Raw genomic sequence first — 23578 nt, forward strand, 5'->3', positions numbered from 1 at the left:
AGGAAGAGCAACAACAACTACTACAATAACAACAATTGCAACGCCAGCAATATCAGCAACAACATCATCAGCAACAACAGTAATAGTAACAACAACAACAATATCAGCAACTTCATCATTAGCAACACCAACAACATCATCATCTCCATCATTTCCGTCCTCATCTCGAAGCAGCTCGACAAACACTTCATTTTATGTGTAAAGCTAGTGAACGAGTGAGCTGAGAGAATTCAGTAAAGAAGAAAGTACGAACTAAAATGAAATGTGCACTACACACACACACACACTCAGCACACCTTCAACGCAATTTTCTGCGTTTCTTTCTTGCTTTCTCAATTTTTTTCATACATTTTTGCCTTATCTGTGGCATTTTTTCCGCTCACTTGAGCACTCTATTCAACATCAACTTCAATGTTTGACTACCATTCAAGTATAGTACCAATCAACAAATCCACTCATGGCCACACACGCACCCACCCACTCTTGCATTTAAGTATGGATGTCCGTGTGTCACATAAGTGTGTCTACAAATGAGCGTAGTGTCATTGCAGCGAGCGCTGTGAAGTTCATTGATGTTAAAAAGCACACACACACACACTATACTGTGTACTATAAGGCACAAGTATAAAATAAAGTAAAGCATACTTCACGGCGCTACGGCACAGCAGGTTGACCAAATAAAAATCACATATAAAAATAACATTTCCTGCCGCTGCCGTTATACTATTTTGCGCACAACACATGCGAGTATAACCGTTATGTCAGCGCAGCCGGTAACTTCCTGTGTGCAAACACACACACACACGTCTATATATTTTCAACCAATTACTTACATACAAACATATGTACATATATACGTCATTTATGCTTATCAACTTTTGTTTGATTATTGGCAGTTGTGTCATTGCACTCTTAAACTTTAACGTGAACTTTAACCCACAAGCAGCACGCTTTCACATACACACCACACTCCCACATTTACCACCTTCTTTGCTCGTCAACGACCACTTGACGTGCGCACACACCTATGGATGGTCTGTTTGTGTTTTTATTTACCTTGTGTATGGCAATCGTCCATACTACCGCCGTCACGACCTCATATTTCTGTGTATATTTAGTTACACTATCACGTATGGACAAATTTCACCCACAATTTACCATTATTGCGGGTTGACCCCCATTTGTATGCATTGGCATGGGCGAGCATGTGGTTGCTTTCCCTGTGGCGTTTTGTGATGCCCGGTTGGGAAACTATGGGATAGTAGTTATGGAAATGTTTAAAATTATATAACTTTAAGAAATTCGAGTAAAATCAACAGATTTTTGGGAAGTCATAACGACAACAAAAAGAGAGGTTTCAAAAACATAACTTACAGAATAATAGAAATCAATAGAAATATTAGAAAATATTGTGGATATATTGGATATAGAAATAGGGGTTTTCTATTTTGAATTCATAAGGAATGCCGAGCTTCTTAAAGCAAGTCCCTCGATTTCTGATACCTAGATTTATCACTAACCACAAATACAATGTTGTTTGATGTGAAGCTTTGATGTATACAGATTTCCACCAGTAGGGAACAATATACCTTTTGATCTGAGATGCAGTGTTGAATAGATTGTGTTGCTTGAGTATAATCGTTATTGCTCATTACTGAACAGGTTTTTTCGAAAAGAATAATTAATTATTGGTATACGTTTATATCTTAAGCAATTATATTAGTCCCAGCGTAGTATTTCACTATCTGTAGCTTCTTTTATGAACTCATTTGATGACAAAACGCAATAAACTACCTACTAACTACAGCTTACTAACTTAAATCAAATAATTTACTCGTTAAGTTATGCTCAATAATTTCGCTAACCAACAGAGATACCGTCAGAGCTATCGCTTACAAATTTTATTAAAATTTATACAACTCTGGAAAGAATTCATGTCAGTCACCTTTACTGAGTATCTAACTACTACTGAAGTAGTAGATAGTTTCATCTACTTGGGAACCAGCGTTAACAACACCAACAATGTCAGCCTTGAAATCCAACACAGAATCACTCTTGCCAACAGGTGTTACTTTGGACTGAGTAGTCAATTGAACAGTAAAGTCCTCTCTCGCCGAACAAAAATCAAACTCTACAAGTCGCTCATTATTCCCGTTCTGATGTATGGCGCCGAAGCGTGGACGATGACAACATCCGATGAGACGATTCTAGGGGGTTTCGAGAGAAAGGTTTTGCACAAGATTTATGGTCCTCTAAACATTGGCAACGGCGAATACCGCAGACGATGGAACGATGAGATGTACGAGTTATACGACGACATTGACATAGTTCAGCGAATAAAAAGACAGCGGCTACGAATGGATGAAAACACTCCAGCTCTGAAAGTGTTCGATGCAGTACCCGCTGGAGGAAGCCGCGGAAGAGGTGGAAAGACCAAGTGCAAAGTGACCTGGCTTCACTTGGTGTTTCCAGTTGGCGCCAAAAAGCAAAAAGGAGGAATGAGTGGCGCGCTCTGGTGGATTCGGCTATAATCGCTTGAAGCGGTTCCTACGCCAAATATATATGGTGCTTTAAGAAAGGTCATTACTATATGATATGGAAACGTTTTTCTTAATTCCATATGTCTTCAGTCAGACAGCCATCTATCTATCTAGCATAGTCGAAACCCTAAAAATAAGTAATCCGTATCTACATTACAAGGTTTCTTCGCAAAGAATAATTAATTATTGGTTTAAAACCATATCTTAAGCATTTATATTAGCCCCTGCTAAGCTTCAAAAATATTCATTTATAACCTAGTTGGATGTCAAATCTCAATAAACTTCCTGTTAACCGCTGCTTACTAACTGAAACGATATAATTTACACGCTACATTACGCTTAATAGTATCGCTAACCAACAACGCCAGAGCTATCGCTTACAAAATTCAGTAACATTTACAGCTCTGAAAAGAATAGGAGTCAAGTAATATATATGTTTCTGAGCTAACTGTCACCTTTACCGAATATGACCTATCGAGTATAACTACTACACAGAGGAATGTGGCTTCAAAAATTGTATGAAGCTAAAATACTGAATTTGGAAAAATCTAATTCGGTAGACATTTTAAAAGACAATATTAGTACAGAAAAGATCTGCTTAGAAGACGTCCGACACTTTAAGCTGCTGTCTATTGTTGGTGAGAACTTATTTTATAACTTCGTTGGATGTTTTAATGCAATAAAGTACCTGCTAACTGCTGCTTACTAACTGAAAACCAATAATTTACTCGGTATATTATCATTAATAGTTTCGTTAACCAGCAGAGACATCGCCGGAGATAACGCTTACAAAATTCATTAACTTTGAGATTTTTAAAATCACGCTGAATGGAACTAGGTTATAAGCAATTGCACAGATCCCAATTGCTAATCAATCCTTGGTAATCTGTGATGATTGAGATTCTTACTGAGTACTATTCAACAATTCACTTCAATGTCATAGGACTTTCGATTAATTCTCAACATTACAGAGATTCTCTACTGAGCTGGATAATATTTTTCTTAGAAAACTTCTGCTGAAATTTATTGGTAAACTTTCGATATCATTTGAATATGAGTTGGCTAACTAAATAAGGTAGAAGTAAAGCTGAGTTGGAGATAATGCTTTACTTCTACCTTCTTTGATTCCTCGAAATACCATAAAGACAGATAAGCGGTTCTGCTTTATGAAGTATGAAAAAATATTATTCTCCCAAAATATCTCACAAATCTACTGTTTTTGGAAAATGGAATCCATCTAAGATAATTATTGGGAGAAAGCTGTACAAATGCTGCCTCAGAACCTTAGCGGTAATCGTATAAATAATTATGTATTAAATCGGTTTAAGAGAGTAGTAGTGCCCGAATTCTTGTACTACATATATAGTTTCCTAGAACCAACTACAACAACAAATACCTGTAGTATTAGCTAACTCATTTCGATGATTTTTTAATCAACTTTATACTGTCATAAAGCTTCAGTGCATGAAAAGAAAATCATAAAAATATCAGAATAGTAATCCTCTCTAAAAATTCCAACTGGGTAATCATCACTAAATATTCACCTTACTAAATTTGTATGTAGTAGAAGCTATTTGCCAAATGCCCATTCACTCAAGACCCTTCAAATTTACCTTAACAAATGCTATGCGCTACATACACTCAAGCCAGAGTCTTTAGTTGAAGCGCTTACCCTTATGCCACGCCACATTTTAGCTCTCCACTATCTGCCCACTAAGCAATAGAATTGCGTTTATTTTTGTTGCTTCTTTTTTCATTTCAATTTCAACTATGCACCCCAAGAGCAGCAACGCTCAAGAGCCGTAGATGAACTGAACTATCATCATTTTTGCCCCTCGAATGCATCTGAATATTGGTTTTTGAACGAGTTCGTGTGCCACTTTTGAAGCCAACACTCGACAGACGTTTACTTAACAGTTTACTGCTACTTTCTCTATTTTTGCGCTCTGTTTTTTTTTTTTTGCTTTAGACATTTTTGCTTTTGAATTTTTCATTTGGTTTTATGCACAGCGAGCCTCAGTTGACTACAACTTTATCTCTTTTTCGCATTTTTTTCTCGCTGCTGCTGCTGCTGCTGGATATTTGTAGGTGTGTGGCGTAACGTAACACGCGCGTACGGTTGCGTTATCACGTTGTCAGCGTTGCTGCACGTGCTGCTGTTGCGACTATCACCACTATTGAAGTTGTTTTTGTTTTTGTTGTTGTTGTTACGGCTTAATTGCAATGCGTTAAAATGACGCTTTTCCATACAATTAACATTGGATTTTCAACAATTTGCCCATACACTCGCATACAAACACAGACACATACATACATTGAACTGTATGAAAAGGTGTCAGTGCGTATGAGTGTTCTGGTATGTGTGTGTGTGTATTTAGTGTGTGGGGGGAAAAATGCTCTAGAAAATATCAACCGTGCGAGCATTTATATAATTCTAGCAATATGTAATGGTGTGTGTGTTTGTGCTCGTGTATTCATGCGTGTTTTTGTAAATGGCGAAAAATTGTTCGGTTTTACAACTCAACAGAGCTTCAAATTGGATTCACTGCTATCTGCTGCGTTGCTGTTGGCTGAATGCCGACACTGAAAATTGTAGCTGCTTTATTTTAGCCTTTAAAGTTAATGCGCGCTGTGCGCTTTGTTATGGGCGATATGTCGCATTGGATTTATACAGATGTACATATATGTAAGTGTATATATGTATATACATATGTAGGGAAGTGTATAGTTGGAAATCAAACAGCTGTCAAGAGAGAAAAATTCAAAAATTCCTATCCGGTTTTATTCATAAAATATTTGGAATAATGAGTATATTGAAAAAATGTTACGGTACTGGTTCAAAACGAAAAAGGATAAAAAAAAATTAAATTTTAAAATTTAAAAAATATATTAAAAAATGAATTAAAACTTAAAAAATCAAAAAATAAAAATAAAAAAGCAATTAAAATTAAAAAAAAAATAAATAAAAATAAAATAAAAAATATTAAAAAATTAATTAAAATTAAAAAATTACAAATATTAAAAAAAAGCAATTAAAATTAAAAAAATAAAAATAATCTAATTTTTCACTACATTACATAATGTATTTAGGTGGCAACACTGTTCAAATTATTTCTGAATACACAATTATTTGAAGAAAATTGAACATTTTATCTAAACGGATTATATAAACCACAATATAAAATAAGGATGCCACTGTTTCAAAAATTATTTAAATATATTTGCAAATTTTACTGAAATTATATTTTTATGAAACCAGCAAAATTTGTTAAAAAATCATAATTAAATTAAATACTATATTTTTTGACAAAAAGAAATAATAAATTTTATATAAAAATATGGCAACCTGCTAAACCAATATGCCAAAAAAATTTAAAGAAATTTTGTTCCATTAAAATTGTTAAATATTATATTTTTTGAAAAAAATAAATTAATTTTATAGAAAAATATGGCAACCTGCTAAACCAATATTTCCAAAAAATTAAAAAAAATGTTTGTTCCATTAAAATTGTTAAATATTATATTTTTTGAAAAAAAAATGTATTTTATATAAAAATATGGAAACACTGCTCAACCAATATTTCCAAAAAATTAAAAGAAATTATGTTACCTGAAAAAAGTCTTCACTCATAGTTTTTTTATAAATTATTGAATGTTATTACAATAAATAAAATAATGTGGCAACCTCGTTCATAATAATTTCATGTCTGAATGTAAATTTTTATGAATTTAGCTCTCTATAATTTTTTGGAATATAAAAAAATAAAACTTGATATCATGCTTAAATTATAATAAATAAAATAATGTGGCAATCTCGTTTGAAAAATTTTGTAAATATCTGCATATAATTTTTTAAACTTAACTCTATACTTTTTTGGAATATAAAAAATTTAATAACTTGATATCATGCGTAAATTGTAGTAAATAAAAAAAATGTGGCAACCTCGTTCATAATTATTTCACGTCTGAATATAAATTTTTTGATATATAAATTGTCTTTTAAATTTTTTGGAATATAAAAAAATAAAACTTGAATTGTAAATTGTGATAATTAAAAAAAAATGTGGCAACCCCGTTCAAAAAAAAATTTAACTATCTGAATATCATATTTTAAACTTATAACTCTGATGCGCTATATTTTTTTAGAAACACTTCCTTAAATACCATCTCCTTGTGCTAACAGGTGGCAACTCTGTTTTGAAAAATATGCAAAATAAAATATGACTTAATTAAAAATTTATAATAAACATAAACTCATACTAAGAAAGCAAAAAAGGTTACTCAAATTAAAAAAATACATATTAAGCAAAGGTGGCAACTCTAAAATATATATATTGATACTAACTCAAAGAGAACTTTCAAAAAATAATTTAGTAAAATTTAATATAATTTTAAAATATTCAATAAACAAAAATTCTCACTTCATTTCCCCACTAACGCCTTCAATTTCCTACTGACCATTCCAGTGCGAACACCATTAACATTTGGTAATTGAAGTTTACGATATCACTACATCGATATGTGAAAGTCAATGGATTAAATGGCGAATTGAGACATTCAAGGAGTATACAGATGACAGCTCGTTTATTTTGCTCTTTTTCTTTCTCGTTTTTTTGCCTTTTGCAGCGTCATAATCCATATACGCTTATGAAACAAATATGCGAGTGCATAAAGAACACGCACACAGACACACACACAAACGAGCGTAGGGCATATATAAAAGCGTGCGATTGCTGCAGTAAAGCGGGAAATATTCGTTTATTGCCACTGGGACAAATACCCACACATAACTACACGCACACACAGGCACACATACAAACTCGCAACTTAAGTGGCGGCAAATGAAATGATGGCAAAGTGGAGCGATTATGTTTTTTAATTAAGTAAATTGATGCTACTGACTACTGACTGCATGCTGGTGGGAGGGAGGTAGAGTGAAGTGAAGCAAAGCGCAATGTAGTGCATAGATAATCATATGAAATGGACAATTTAAGAACTGATAAATGCCCTAAGTGCATTAGCATGCATATATTTGTATATAGCCATATATAGAATTATCGACTTTTACATATGAATGTGTGGATATGTGTGATAGTAAGTGTTTATGGTTGCCATGTAGATAAGTAAGCTTTGGCGTTGGTTCAAAAATATGCGCTAAGGATTATGTGTAATATAAAATTATGAACTAGTGCTAATCTAAATGGCTCGTTTGAGGTACACCAATTATTGCTAGTTAAGTTGGTTAAGTTGTTAAGTAAATGATGGAAATGGAAATCAGGATTATGTAATTGGTGATTTTTTATAACGACTTTGAGCAAAGAATTCAGCTGAAGAGAAATATAGCAGAGGCTCCAAGTTCTTTGTTCTCAAGAATATCATTTTTCTTCATAAAGTGAGAAGTATACGAGGTCTGTTCAAAAAATAACGGGAATTTTCGTTTTTTATAAAAAAAATATTTATTCATAAGTCTACATTAATGTTGTCGTCTTTAAAATAGTCCCCCTTCGATTTCATACACCAATGCCAGTGCTTCTTCTAATCGTCGAAACACCCCTCAACATCGATTTTTGGGATAGGGTTTGACTCTTTCAGCGATTTCTCGTATGCTAGCAAAACGATGGTCCTTTAAAGATCTCTTTATTTCTGAAAATAGGAAAAACCTATTCGGAGTCATGTTGGACGAATATGGAGGCCGGGTAATCGTTACAATATTGCTTTTGGCCAAAAATTCATTAAATTTCATTTAAATTTTACAATTCCCGTTATTTTTTGAACACTACACGTATATTTGAGTGAGTTTCAGTTTAGGTTATGTTAGGTTAGGTTAAGGGGTAGGTCTCTGCAGAGAAACTCACTTGGACACATTCTACTGTCATTTGTGATACCCGGATACTGCTGACGGTTCTCTAAGACCCTTATGATACGACAAAGCACTTCGACTCTATTATAAAGTTCTTAAGACGGCTAATGTCGATTCCAGTCACTTCACTGGGTTCGTCGAAGATGTGCCTAGTGAGGCACGATCCACTACAGGCCAGAAAGACCTCGCTACTGCACAGGTGCTGGTTGTTGTCCAGCGTTTTGGCGAGCTCACTCGAAGTCAGTGAATCTAGTGCTCTAGCCCAGGTGTACCATGGACTACTCACTAGTTTCCACTCCGGCGCCAATATTGCTAGGGTACCCTCCCTTGCGAGCTGATCCGCTTTGCAGAAGTTTAAGTAAGTCTCTGAAAATAATCCTTCAATCGATAAAGAATAGAGCAAGAATAAGTTTAAGAACCTCCTAGATATATCATCGGAAGCATGTATCATGTAAAACATTCGTGTCATTTCGACTTAACCCTTCTTGTAGTTAGACCCAACCTTCAAAAGACACGAGAAACAAGTCCATCAACTAACAGTTTATTAGATACAGCAGAGAATATATATACGGAATAAATCAACGTACTCGGTATGAGAGAACTAAAAATCAGTTGATAAAGTTATGACGTCATTATTTTGGAATATTAAATGGACTTCGAATTACTTCCGCGTCTATTGAATACTCAGGACTTGACACCCAACAACTTTTTAGGGTTCCCAGAGCCCATAAAAATGCTCGTTAGTATGAAAATTAGTAACAACGAAGGTGTATGTAGCGAGCCTAAGGCCTTTTTCGAGAAAAGATCAATCGAACACAAGACAAATGCTAGTGAAAGGATAACGAATAGTTGGAGGAACGATATTATCGGTATATGCCTCTGCGTAGTAACTTTCTTGAATCATAAAATATTATTTTTTCAAGAACAAAATTTATTTTTGACCTGTGGGATCAGAGGTTAAAACTCTTCCGTCCGATTCCGGAAATCTCAAGCTACTGAGGTGGAAATATATAAGAGAACCCGCGGGTCCCAGACCTTTGCGCACATATTCTAAATTAATATGTTTTAAATTTTCAATCCACTCACCTGTATGAGCCAAAAAGAGCGTCCCGGACAGCTTTGCGTGGCGCCAGCTAAAATGCGTTTCGGTTTTGATGAACCCAAATGTACGATGCAGCCACAACGGCAGCCAGGTCCGATCTCCTGACTGACTTCGGTGCGGTTAGCAGCGGTGAAGGTGGTGCCGCTGCTTTCGTAAATGCAATCCCAAGTATCGGCGATGGCGTTGCCACATTTTTCGGTCTCCACAGAGGGACCCTAAAGCAAAAACAAAAAGAAAAGATACAAATTAGATACAAATTTATAATATATCAACACAATTTTGGGTCGAGAGAACATATCTAATTAAAGATTGTACTAAAACTACAATAATAAATACTTTGAATTGTAAAATTCCGCGACCATATTTTAATAAAACAGATGTGCCGTTTATTTCTTTTTTATAAATTTATTAATATATAAAATAAATAATTTTTTCATCAAAATTTTTACATAGAAAATTATATTTTTGAAACATTTTTAATAAAATAAATTTATCGAAAATTCCTCATCGCCTTCGTCATACTCCACATCGTAAATGACACGTGAAGCCGATTCACTGCCACGCTGCGTTGCCGTTTCGGCCGTTTCGGAACGTCGTGGCACCTTCATTGAGAGACGCTCAGTCGTGCGCGTTTCGACTTCAGCTGCCGCTGTGGTAATTGCAGACTGTTTGGTGGTAGCGCGTGCAACAGAAGAACCATAATCGGCGCTGCTTGACTCGCCCTCATCTTCACCCTCAACTTGCTCATCCTCGACCGGCACAACAGCCTCGATGGCCTCGTGCGACGATGATACATACAAAGTGGAACCCATTTCCACATCGAACAGATTCTGACCACCCAGCTCACGCGCCTTTGGGATGATTTTACTCTCAACCTGTTGTATTTGATATTCGGTGGCGACAACATCCGTGGAGGCAGCCTTATGCGCGGTACGCTTGAAGATTTCCATCAGTGAGGAGGCGCTGCGTGGCATGAAACCCATTTTGCCGGGACGATAGACCGAGGAGGTGGTACGTGAAATCGACAGCGCCGACGGTGTGGGTGGCAATTTGTCGGAGTGACTGCTGACAATATCCATTAGCTCGGTGAGCAGATCATGACGGCGCAGTTGACGTAGTGCATCCTGCGACATGCTCTCGCGTACTGCATGTTTGTCACCACAAGGTTTATCAATAGCATCGATGGCCGAACGTACGGTGCTCTTAATCTGTATGATGATATCACGCAGTCGCTGTATCTCCGTTTCATGCTGCTGATGCATCGCTATGAAGCGTGATTTCTCCATTTTGAGCTCCTCGATGCGTTGCTCCAAGTGGCGCATCTTCTTTGACATATCCTTAAAGTTGAAACGTTCGCAGATATCGCGCTTCACCGCGGTTTCGTATAACTTGCGATACTTGGCTACCTCGACATACTTCGATTTGAGTTTCTCGTAGTTGTCGGTGAGTTTCTCTATAATTTTAATCTTATTCTGCGAGTTGCGTATCAGCTGCTTCTTCAGCTGATCCATTGATGCATACTGCTCGGCCATTTCTTTGTGGCGTACCACCTGATCATTGAATTGCTGCTGCATTTTAATCTGCGACAGCACTAAGATGTCGATTTCTTTCTGCAGTGCGATATTCTCACGTATCAAACGTCGCGTATAGCCGGCATTACGTATCTCACTGGAGCGTGTGAAGTCCTCTGATACCTGCAGCAGCTTAGTTTCCACCTCTTTCTTCAGCGCATCCTTTTCCACTACCGCTTTCTGTTCCATTGCATACATCATTTCGATGTGTGCGCGCTCTTTCTCCTTTAACTCTGTCTCCTGATCGTCGAATTTCGAGAGCAACAAATCACGTTGCACGCGAAATTCGTCGAGCGAGTTCAATTTACCGTTGAGTAGCTTAATTTCGGAAGTCAGCTGATCATGCATGGACTTGTATTTGGCCTCCAGTTCTCTGATTTTCTCTGCCGATTGCGCATTCTCCGCCTCGCGTATCTTGATGATCTCTGTGAGCCGCTCCTCCAACTCGTGTATCGTTTCGTTGCGTTCGCCGAGCGTACGTTCCAAATGCGCTGCGACATCCGTGTGATCCTCTTCGATTTCACGCAGTTTCTCCTTGAGATTGATATTATTGTCATCCAACGAGGCGAGATGTGAGCGTAGACGTGCGAGCTTCTGATTCAGATCAGTTATGGTGAGTTCGCAGAAGGCGCGATCCACATTGGTCAGCTTATTTGGATCTTTCTTCTCCTCTTTCTTGCCCTTCTTGCCTTTACCTTTGCCTTTCTTGGGTGGCATTTTCGTTGAGGTCCAAAGTTGCTTGGAAGCACGTCACTTTGTGGTCAATTAAATACTCTTTTGTTCTTAAATTTGGAAAATATGCTCAAATATTATATATTATAGCTGTTCTTAACGTGAAATTAGCAACGCTCAACAAACGTCAACGTTTCCGTTGAAAATATTTTAACTAAAAAATTTGTTTTGATTTATTGAACAAACAAAAGCAACAAAGCCAGACAGCGTTACTTGGTAACCATGCAACAAGTTGACATTCTACAACATTCTGCGTCACTTCCCTATTTGTACGTGTCTACATATGGCAACAGTGTGTTGCCAACATGCCGTTATTCGGGTTAAATGCCTACACATGCAAACATGCCACAAGCGTAACTAACGAAAATTCCCCGCAAGCCTGAGCAGACAGCTGGTTAAATACTACATATGTGCACAAGTAAGTGTTTTGTGCGTACACTTTACATATCCTCAAGCGCCGCTCTCACACGCTTGCTCACAACTCAATTATATGCGCCTAAAAACAAGCTCAAAATAATTTTACGACATGTCAAGTATGCCTCTCAGCGACCACCTAAAAGCTCCGCCGCCAAAGAGTGGCAAGTGGGACTCAACAAATTCCGAGCAATGCGTTGGCGTATTATTAGTTGCACTGTAGTTCATTTGGAGAGAGCAGTTGAACGGAAAATGTGTAGAAAAATTTTGATAGTTAAGGAACTCTGATACAATTAGTGAAGCATAGGTCTCATTTTAACTTTCTAATATTTTTAATTTGAAAAGTAAAGTCCTCTCTCGACGAACAAAAACCAAACTCTACAAGTCTCTCATCATTCCCGTCCTAATTTACGGTGCAGAAGCGTGGGCGATGTCAACATCCGATGAGGCACTAGGAGTTTTCGAGAGAAAGGTTTTGCGGAAAATTTATGGTCCCTTAAACATTAGCAACGGCGAATACCGCAGACGATGGAACGATGAGCTGTATGTGTTATTCGACGACATAGACATAGTCCAGCGAATAAAAAAACAGCGGCTACGCTGGTTAGGTCATGTTGTTCGAATGGATGAAAGTGCTCCAGCTCTGAAAGTATTCGATGCAGTACCCACTGGTGGAAGCCGAGACCTCCACTCTGATGGAAGGACCAGGTGGAGAGGAACCTGGCTTCGCTTGGTATAACCAATTGGCACCAAACTGCCAGAAAGAGGGATACGTGGCGCGCTGTTGTGGACTCGTCTTAACCGCGTAAGCGGTGTCTACGCCAGTCAAGAAGAAGAAGAAGAATATTTTTAATTTTGAGCTGTTGAAATTTTAAGGGGTATTAAAACCCGCTGAACCAAAACAATACTCCAAGCGTAGTGTTTAGTCAATGAAAGGGTTATGTGACTCTGCATTGATGGACTTCATCTTCGGGATTCTTCTAGAATAGGTCTCTTTATAAACAAGGAACCTCGATTTAACAAATACGTATGTATGTAAAAGAGCTCTAGAGGGAAGTAATTGGGTATTCGGTAACTGTGTATTTGGTACAAGATATTATCGCTATCTCCGTTTTGGGACGATCCAGGCGAGATCAATCCAAAATTGGCAATTTGGATCTCCAATTCTTATTTTCAAAGCTGTTAGTTATGTAGAAATTCTTTAACAGTCTCTGGGAAGTCTCTTGGTTATTCGGTGTTATGGATAACTTAAAACAGTTTTTGGTTTTTAGGAGAAGGCCTTTCATATAAAAATCAACTCACAGGGTTGCCCGAGAGCCGGTAAAGATTGCGAATTCTTTTTCTATTATATACTACTTTCCGTCTGAATTTGAACTAATGATCCGGTTGTTTCGGATGTTCACTCGTCGCCTATAGTAATACTTCATTAGTCGGGTTATAGGATTTCTTTTATAAGGAACCGACACATGACTTGGTAAAATAGAAGCAATAATTTTTTCTTTGATAAAGTAATGAAGGGGAAGATGTAATAAGTGTGGATCTTTAAGTAGTATAGATTCTGAGGAAGATCACATTGAGGAGAAGAAGATGAAAAGAGGTCAATATTTCATTTTGCTGGCAATATCCATGGTTCTAAAACTCTTAGAATGACATATAAAGGCAAGGTAGCTCTGTCTGGATGTAAGCTTGAAGATAAAGCATCTCGGAGTTGGAGAATGTTTCATAGGAATACGGCTTCTGTAGTTGAAATACTATCATGACCGTTCTGCAAACTCGAAAGCACGGAGGAGTATTTAGAACAATACTTTATTTTACAACTATGTTAACCAAGGGCAAATGGAGAGAAGAAGCAGAAATATTGCAAAGAATCGTCACGTCTGGATATGAACAATATTTCAAGCATCCCAACTCCTTCTGGTAAGGAAGAAGATGTCGTTTTAAATACTTTAAAGTATACTGAGGATGATTAAATGACTACATTTGAATAATCAGCTTAATGCACAAGGCCTTTAATATCTAGAAAGTTGCATGATGCGAGCCTAATTAGACCTAAAACTATTTATTGAGAAATTCTACGTAGTCACAATGAAATTCCTTGAACACTGTAACACCTTTCAACTGTCCGTCCAACCGTGCGCCGACCATTTATGGCATAGCCACTTAAAAGTTTGAACTACTTGCTCTCGGCGCTGCAACACTGCACTGATATGCGCGAACATGGCTTTGCACTAAAAACTACGGGAAAACTTTCGTACAGCTTTTCTCGTAATAATTTTAAATATCTCCACCGACGCCAACAATGCTGACATGCAGACAACGGCACACAAAAGGCTTAAGGCGCACATATGTAGATATATATATATATATATATATGAATGATAAACATATATGTAAGCATATATGTATGCCTGTCTATTTGTATTAAGTTGTAATACGCGCTACTCAGCAACACCCGTTTATGAGCGCCGAGGCGTAGCGTAGAAAAGACCGCTTTGAGCTGCTGCCATGCATAGACAGACATTGCCCTCAAGCGTAACAAAGATGTTGTCTTCAATATTATCATTGTTGATGTTGGTGTTGTTGATTTTGTGCCACCAACTGTGTGTGTTTGGATGCCTGTGCGCCTAAAAACTCTATTTTATGGTGGAAGAATAAAACAAGTTTTGTAGGTGTATGTGGGGGTATGTGTGTTGGTTTATGGCTAAAAGACGACTTCAACAACTAGTTGTAGTTGTTCTTGTTGTTGTTTGTTGCAAAAAACAAAAAAAACCGTTACGCCGTAAATTCCCAACACAATCTAGTTCAAGTGTTGGAACGCTGACACCTTCCCTAAAGGCACATAAACTATCTGTGAGTAAGCACCAATATATACTCACACATACATACATAAATACACATATACATATACATATATAATAAATATAAATAAGCTTTTATATATGTGTACCTTGAACAGTCAACAACAACAATAAGCGTACAACATAACAATGTTAACCGCAAGCCCGCACTATGCGCTCGCAAAACAAAAACAATGCGTCAAAGAACTATCATTGCCGGTGCTGCTACTGCTGCTGGTCCATACAAATCGCCTTATGACAGGCCTTTAACGCTCAGGCGCCACCCACATACATATATACACGACTGATACCGCTTTGTTATTAACCACCTCAGCCCACCCCACCTCACGCCTTCTGGCACTCCAACAACTGACAGCTTTTGATATGGCTCCGTAGCACACAGCATTGCGTTGGCGAGGCGCGAAATTATAATTTCCGCATATAGACAAATGCAACACTGCGCGGGCGGAAATGTAAAGAGAAAAAAGGAAAAACAAAAACAAAAGGCCGAGCTCCACTATTATAAAAGCGTAGCGCTAGCTGGCGTCGCCACAACATTTTTAACACAGCAAAAATGTAGTGCCACAACAACAAATATGTAATATAGTGTACAACAAAAACAAAAAAAAGTAAGTCAAGGCTAAGTTCGGGTGCAACCAAACATTTTATACTCTCGCAATTTATTGCTATATTTTAATTAAGAAAACACATAATTTGAACCATATCTACGGCATAAAGTCCAATAGAGAAACGAAAATCATTATATATAGCATATAGGCTGAGGTAATTCCTGAGCAGATTGAACTCATTTTCATCACCACCATACATTATATCTAAGATATTTCACATATTAATCGATTTATAAGCTATTAAGCTCATCGTATTTTTGAAAATCCTATAACTAGGTATATGAGAGCTAGGCGAAGTTATGACCCGATTTTAACCTTTACTGGTACAGAGACACACTATTAGAAGAAAATGATTTCCTCTGAATTAAATTAAGATATCTGAGAGATTTACCGAAATTTTCAGTGAAAAATTACCATAGGGCACTGAGTTCTTCATATTCGAAATACGGGGCTTTGAAAAGTTATAGTGCGATTTCGACAATTTTTTCACAAATAGTGCCACAGATCTTGTACAGTATTTGTGTAAAGTTTTATTTCGCTATCTTCATCGGTTCCTAATGTATATATTAGAAAGTGAAGGAATAAGATGGAATTCAAAATTAAGTTATATGGGAAGTTGTCGTGGTTGTGAACCGATTTTATCCATTTTCCACACGTGTCATCAAGGTGTCAAGAAAATATTATATACCGAATTTCATGGAAATCTGTCGAATACTTCCTGAGATAGGGTTTTTGACTCATAAGTTGGCGAGGCCACGCCCATTTTTAATTTTGTAAAAAAATCTGAGTGCAACTTCTTTCTGCTAATTCTTCTGTAAAATTTAGTGTTTCTGACGTTTTTCGTTAGTGAGTTAACTCACTTTTAGTAATTTTCAACCAAACCTTTGTATGGGAGGTGGGCGTGGTTATTATCCGCTTTCAACTATTTTCATGGTGGGTGGTGGGGACGTAAAATAATCGACTGCAGAAAGTTTGGTTTATAAAGCTTCATTGGTTTGCGACATATATACAAATAACCGATTTGGGCGGGGCCACGCCCACTTCCCCAAAAAATTACATTCAAATATGCCCCTTTCTAGTGTGATCTTTTGTTCCAAATTTTACTGTTTTAACTTTATTTATGGCTTAGTTATGACACTTTATGTGTTTTTGGTTTACGGCATTTTGGGGGCGTGGCAATGGTCCGATTTTTCCCAAGCAAACCTCTCACGGTCCCAAGGAACATGTGTTTCAAGTTTCATTAAGATATCTCAATTTTCGCTTGCACGGACATACGGACGGACAGACATCCGGATTTCAACTCCACTCGTCAACCTGATCATTTATATATATAGAACCCCATATCTAACTCTTTTATTTCTTGGTGACACAAAAAACCGTTATGTGAACAAAACTATAATACTCTCTTTAGCAACTTTGTTGCGAGAGTATAAATAAAAACAACAACAACGACAACACCAGTAAGTGTAGAAAGTACAATATATTAAGCTTGTCAGTTGCTCCTTATCATTTGCCATTGTTTTTATTGTAGGCTTTTGTTTCGCACGCAAAAAACTCATTTTCAGCAACAATGAGTTATTGCTGTTGTTGTTGTTACTTTTACCTAGTAAAATATTTGCGCTCACAACACACACGCAAATCACATAAGATGCATTATGATTTTTTGCGTTTTTTCGCACTCGATGTTGTCGTGTTTCTTGTAGAGTTATTACACATTTCTTTATTTCATTTTTTTCTGGTTTCATTCAAGATAAAGACAATCTGCTGCTTGTTGTTGTTGCTTTTTACCCCTCACTTCACCACACTTTTGTTTTGTACCACAGACACTACTATGACTGCTGTAATCACTTTCAACAGAGTTTATAATCTTTATGATTACTTACTTCCTCAATAGCACCACCCTGTGCCGCCAAGACGCCAACCAAAACCAACCTCCTTATACAGACACACTTATACTAGTTTACAAAGTGTTTTGTTATGCGTTTTCTCAACTCTCTAGAAAAGTATAGGCGCTATTTATGAGCCGCCTTGTTCTTGTTCTTCTTGGCGGTACAGTGACCTCCACTTAATGGTATCAAGCGGAAGCTTGAAAAACCGAAGTTTTAGCGTGTAATTAACTATGGCGTCATAAGTTTTTGTAAAACTTTGCTGCTTTGTGAAATTTCCATTTTTCTTGGCTCAACACAGTTTGTCGTTGGCAATTAAGTGCAAGAGCGTAATTAGTTCATTTGCTTGAGTAACTTAAATTAAAATCGTAAATATATTGTCCGTTGCGTTGGTTATTTGAATGTGAAACTGAGTTACGTTACGAGGGTGACCTCAGAGGTAGGTAAACTGGATGACAGATATATGTATATATAAAATCAAAACTCGCTAAAAATTTGTGGACGTCGAAATGGTCGGTATTTATGTTAAAATTTGAAGACTTTGAACGAATAATTCAATACAAACAAAATTAAGTTGGAGAGCTCTCTCGAGGGATCTACTATATGTACTATCACTCCTTAATACTAAAGAATAGTTTTGAAGCCCTCAGGAGCAGAAAAGGTGTGCTGTTGCAAGCCAAAACATGTGAAATAATCTTCAAGAATCAAAACAATTTAAGACGATATTCCCATCGAAACAATTTCTCAATTCAAGGAGTTCACAAGGTCTGAGCTCATTAGATTTTGTTTCTTTCCCAATGATACATACATACATATACCACCAATTGAGACGGCTATAGTTGGAAGGGTCTCTTTGAAACCGTCAAGAAAATAGTTTTCTTATATCTGGAGCCATCAGCGGATTCAAAAACAATCCGTATATATTATTGTTATATAAGAAAGATTTGATTTTTAGACCAAATACTGAAGCTTAGCTTTGCAAAGAAATAACTGATTAAAACGAGTCTGAGTAACCATCAGACTGAGACTTCATTAATAACATTTGAAGGGAACAACCGCCGAAAGGAGGGTATAAAGGGTATATCGGCATAAAGAAAACGTATTTACCAGAAATGTTTTCAAGCTTTAGGAATTCTTTTTAAGAAATTATTTTCCTCACGTGATATATAAAATAACATACAATGAGAATAACATCCTTAATTAATAATCATATTAAACTTATACTCTTTGGATTAAATTATGATATTCCTGTCTAGCAAGAAACTGCCACACTTAAGAAGTTAGGTGGGTTTCGAAATTTCAAAATTAAAAAAAAAAACAGTCGTAAATAGTACAGTATGTTTAAAATATTATCCAAAAATATCAAGTCAATCCGAGTAATATTCTAAGAGATATACCCTTTGGAAGTTCCGCCCATCAGGCCACATCAGTACAAATATAAAACTTTAAACGCATTTATCTCAAAATACAACTTTTAAAGTCAGTAGACACGATTTCTCGAAAAGTTATGAATCGATTTTGTTCAAATTTTGCACACATCTTTGGAATAACATTATCCAGTTAATGAACGAAGGATTTTTTATATCTTTATTACAACCATTTTTTTCGACCAATAGATGGCGACATTTTGACCAAAAAAATTAGTAAAAATTCCGTCAAAAATTAAAATTTCAATATTTTCTTTTTATCCTTCATTCTCTAACTAATAGATGTATTATTGAAACATTTTTGGTTTATTGTGATTAGATGAACCAATCATGAGCTATGATGTCCACCGCAAGACCTTTTTTTTTGGATACATGAGAGATGAGGTGCCAACGGCTGAGTTTTCGGAATTTGTAAATAAAAATTTCGCAAAATACAGTTTAAATACGTATCTTTGATACGCTGAATTGTTTAAATGATATATGATGGCAAATATTAAAAAAAAAAAAAAAATACCCTTACTTTTAGCCTCTGAAACTCATCTAACCCCTTAAAAGACAATAAAAGAGTCAAAAACCTTCAAAGCTTAAGCTTAAGATATCGATTTTTTCTAGTTTAGCAGAGTTTCCTTACTCTTTTTATAGACAGATTAAATAATGAAATTTCAGTCTAGATATAGGCAACTTAATATTCAGGTGTACTTAAAAGCAGACGAATATTTTGAATAGTTAGGTATTGTAAATCCAATCCAATCCCAATCCATAAGAAGGGAGACCCCACAATCTGCGCCAACTACCGTGGTATAAGTCTCCTCAATATCGCATATAAGGTTTTGTCGAGCGTATTGTGTGAAAGACTAAAGCCCACCGTCAACGAACTGATTGGACCTTATCAGTGTGGCTTTAGACCTGAAAAATCTACAATGGACCAAATATTCACCATGCGCCAAATCTTGGAAAAGAACCGAGAGAGAAGAATCGATACTCACCATCTTTTTATCGATTTTAAAGCTGCCTTCGATAGCACGAAAAGGAGGTGCCTTTATGCCGCGATGTCTGAATTTGGTATCCCCGCAAAACTAATACGGCTGTGTAAGCTGACGTTGAGCAACACCAAAAGCTCCGTCAGGATCGGGAAGGACCTCTCCGAGCCGTTCGATACCAGACGAGGTTTCAGACAAGGTGACTCACTATCGTGCGACTTCCTTAACCTGATGCTGGAAAAAATTATAAGAGCTGCAGAACTAAATAGAGAAGGTACAATCTTCTACAAGAGTGTACAGCTCCTGGCGTATGCCGATGATATTGATATCATCGGAAGCAACAACCGCGCTGTTTGTTCTGCGTTTTCCAGACTAGATAAAGAAGCGAAGCGTATGGGTCTGGTGGTGAATGAGGACAAGACGAAATATCTCCTGTCATCAAACCAACAGTCAGCGCACTCGCGTCTTGGCTCCCACGTCACTGTTGACAGTCATAACTTTGAAGTTGTAGATAATTTCGTTTATCTGGGAACCAGCATTAACAACACCAACAATGTCAGCCTTGAAATCTAACGCAGAATCACTCTTGCCAACAGGTGCTACTTTGGACTGAGTAGGCAATTGAAAAGTAAAGTCCTCTCTCGACGAACCAAAATCAAACTCTATAAGTCGGCATTATTCCCGTCCTGATGTATGGCGCTGAAGCGTGGACGATGACAACATCCGATGAGACGACTCTTGGGGTTTTCGAGAAAAAGGTTTTGCGCAAGATGTATGGTCCTCTAAACATTGGCAACGGCGAATACCGCAGACGATGGAACGATGAGATGTACGATTTATACGACGACATTGACATAGTTCAGCGAATAAAAAGACAGCGGCTACGCTGGCTAGGTCATGTTGTACGGATGGAAGAAAACACTCCAGCTCTGAAAGTATTCGATGCAGTACCCGCTGGAGGAAGCCGCGGAAGAGGACGACCTCCACTCCGGTGGAAAGACCAAGTGCAAAGTGACCTGGCTTCACTTGGTGTTTCCAGTTGGCGCCAAAAAGCAAAAAGGAGGAATGAGTGGCGCGCTCTGGTGGATTCGGCTATAATCGCTTAAAGCGGTTCCTACGCCAAATATATATATACATATATATAGGTATTGTAAATAGTGCGTTTGTTCTAAATTTTAAATTTTATATAAATATTAAAACAAAGGTAAATACCAAGCGTTTTCTTTTGGGTTTTGTTATCCTACTGATACCACTTCTATGTTCCGTATTGAGGAGTTTATAAAAACAAGCATAGGTAGTATGTTGCCTACATTTAGGATCTCCAACAATAGGCGTGTTTTATTTGACCAGCAAATTAAGCTATTAGCTTATTTGGTATGGAAGACTTAGCCAACATAATTATGTTGGCTTGGAATAAGCTATCATAGCTTGTATATTGAACTAGAGGCATTGCCAGTTCATCGTTTTTTTTCATTCACAATAGTTGGGTTTTTATCGAACTTTAACTTTTTTTATTTAGACCATCCCGGATCTAATAATGAATTGTAGATTCCTTAAAAGCTCAGAATATTATAGAAAAGCGGTAAACAAAAGGAAATTTGATTTATAAATTCAACTTTTTTTTTTCAAATAAATTACATTTCACCTGAGAGTTCGGGCAAGCATTGCCAACACAATTCATTTTTAAGCGAAGATATGAAATAAGCTAAATGCGTTTTATTTGTCCACGATTTAGCTATTAGCTTCTGGTGGTCAAATAAAACACGCCTAATGTTAAATGAATTCAAATTGAAAAATAATTAAAGAAGAAATATTGAATAATTTTGTGGAGATTTTAAACAATTATTTCATAAATAAAATACATTTTCGGTGCAAATCTTTTATCTCTTTTACGACGCTGTTTCATATTAAGGACTTTTATAAATTTAGAAATTTTATAAAAATGCGTCTCCATTTCCTCAAAATCCCCTAATATTAAATCCTGTTTAAATCTTTCATATACATATTCCCGAAATTCATTGTTTCTGCTTATCAGCGTAACAACCAGTCACCACTAAATTTAAGCGCACACAAATAACCCCCGCCATTCATTACCAAAACAATAGAACAACGCCAAAGTGTCCAATTATTGGATTATATATAACACCACTGATTGTGGCCATTAAACTTTAAATATATAACTTAAATTGCAACTATAAATTTACGATTTACGAGCCAAAATGGACAGGGGACAAAACCTGCGCGCTGCCTGGGAACTGCTGCAACCCAGCTGCCACTGCCGCTGCCGCTGGAATCTAAGTAGACTATCGTGCTTTAAAAGTTTACCCACAACAAATGCCGGTAATGTGATGCGTTTAGCGCTACAAAAGATGCCGACAAACAGAAAACAAAAGCAAAAACAAAAACAAAATAAATATAAACAGTGAGAGAGCGCAAGTGTGTGGGTGCGTGTGTGTGTACAGTGGCGAGTAGAGCAAAATAAAATCACTTAACTAAACGCGCGCGGGAAAAGTTTTAAATTATGCACCACAGAATGCCATTTGCCAATGGTTGGCCAAGCGGCAAAGTGGTCTAACGATGCGCTGATACGGCAGCAGAGACGCCCGGCACACTTGGTTGCAAGCAGCAGCAGCAGCGGTAAGTATGGTCATTTAAGGGGTGGCTTTGTCACTTGGTCGCTGGATCAGTTGGTTGGTTAACTCATTGTTTGTTTAGTTGTTTGGTCGATTGTTTGGTTTGGTGGGTCGGTCGGTTGGCCGCATGACTAGCGCTGACTAACTATAAGTTGTACGACTATTTCTACTCGCGTTTAGTTACATATTTGAATTGTACTTACTTCACAGAATTTAGCGCCATAACGCGGTGGGGGTGAGTCACAAAATCGATAACGATTACGCGTGCCACCCAGACAATTCGTCGAGCATGGTGTCCATTCGCTCCACGGTCCCCAGCCACCAGTGTCGGAGTCTGTCATAAAGCGATCAAGCGGTTGTGGCATTATAGCATTAAGCGTTGGGCAGACGCATAGCGGTAAAAACGATTCAGCCATGCAATGTGATTAGAAACGTGACGAAGAAGATGACAGCAGCACAGTAGGCGGCAGCAAAACAAGCGTAACGGGTTGGTTGACAATGTGATGTGTTGGCAGCAGCGTAGCAGTAAATAAAAAAGAGTAGAAGAAAAATGTTTGCATTATTAATGTTAAATACGATATATGCGGTACACATTTTTATTATCATTATTTGTTATTGCTATCGATATGCGCTGAATGGGGCAGAGGAACGCACGAAAAAATGCTGCTGTAGCATGAACGGTGCAACAATCTAACAAGTGCGATTAATGGGACACATCAGAGCAGTCAAGTAGGGTTAGTTATGTGAATACCGAAATTTTATATCTTAAATGTAACAGTTATACCGAAATCCCGAAAATTTTCGGAGTTCATTTTTCACTTAATTTTTTTTATTAATTTTCGGGATTTCTTTTCTCTGTTTCTCATTGGATTCTGAGAACAACACCAACCATGGCTCTAAATGCCATTTCAAACGTTGTACCTGTGGATGTAGTAGCTTTGGTGCATATTGGCAAAGGTCGCTGTTA

General features: G+C 37.2%; 2 protein-coding genes across 4 annotated transcripts in view; both read right to left on the bottom strand.

Annotated features, from left to right (window-relative positions):
* LOC105210728 (uncharacterized) overlaps positions 1-23578 on the bottom strand; it is a 256763-nt gene that overhangs the window by 25727 nt on the left and 207458 nt on the right. For all 3 annotated transcript variants that reach the window (XM_054228975.1, XM_054228976.1, XM_054228974.1), the window contains 2 exons: positions 22815-22945; positions 9487-9717 (listed from right to left, as the gene is read on the bottom strand). In XM_054228975.1, coding sequence (XP_054084950.1) covers positions 9487-9717; positions 22815-22945 — 362 coding nt within the window. The remainder of the gene's footprint in view (positions 1-9486; positions 9718-22814; positions 22946-23578) is intronic.
* LOC114803630 (cilia- and flagella-associated protein 157) lies at positions 9961-12020 on the bottom strand. The gene has a single exon (XM_029038309.2). The coding sequence runs from the start codon at positions 11788-11790 to the stop codon at positions 9979-9981; it is 1812 nt and encodes a 603-aa protein (XP_028894142.1). The 5' UTR covers positions 11791-12020; the 3' UTR covers positions 9961-9978.

Source organism: Zeugodacus cucurbitae, chromosome 4 (assembly GCF_028554725.1).
Source record: "Zeugodacus cucurbitae isolate PBARC_wt_2022May chromosome 4, idZeuCucr1.2, whole genome shotgun sequence".
NCBI lineage: Eukaryota > Metazoa > Arthropoda > Insecta > Diptera > Tephritidae > Zeugodacus > Zeugodacus cucurbitae.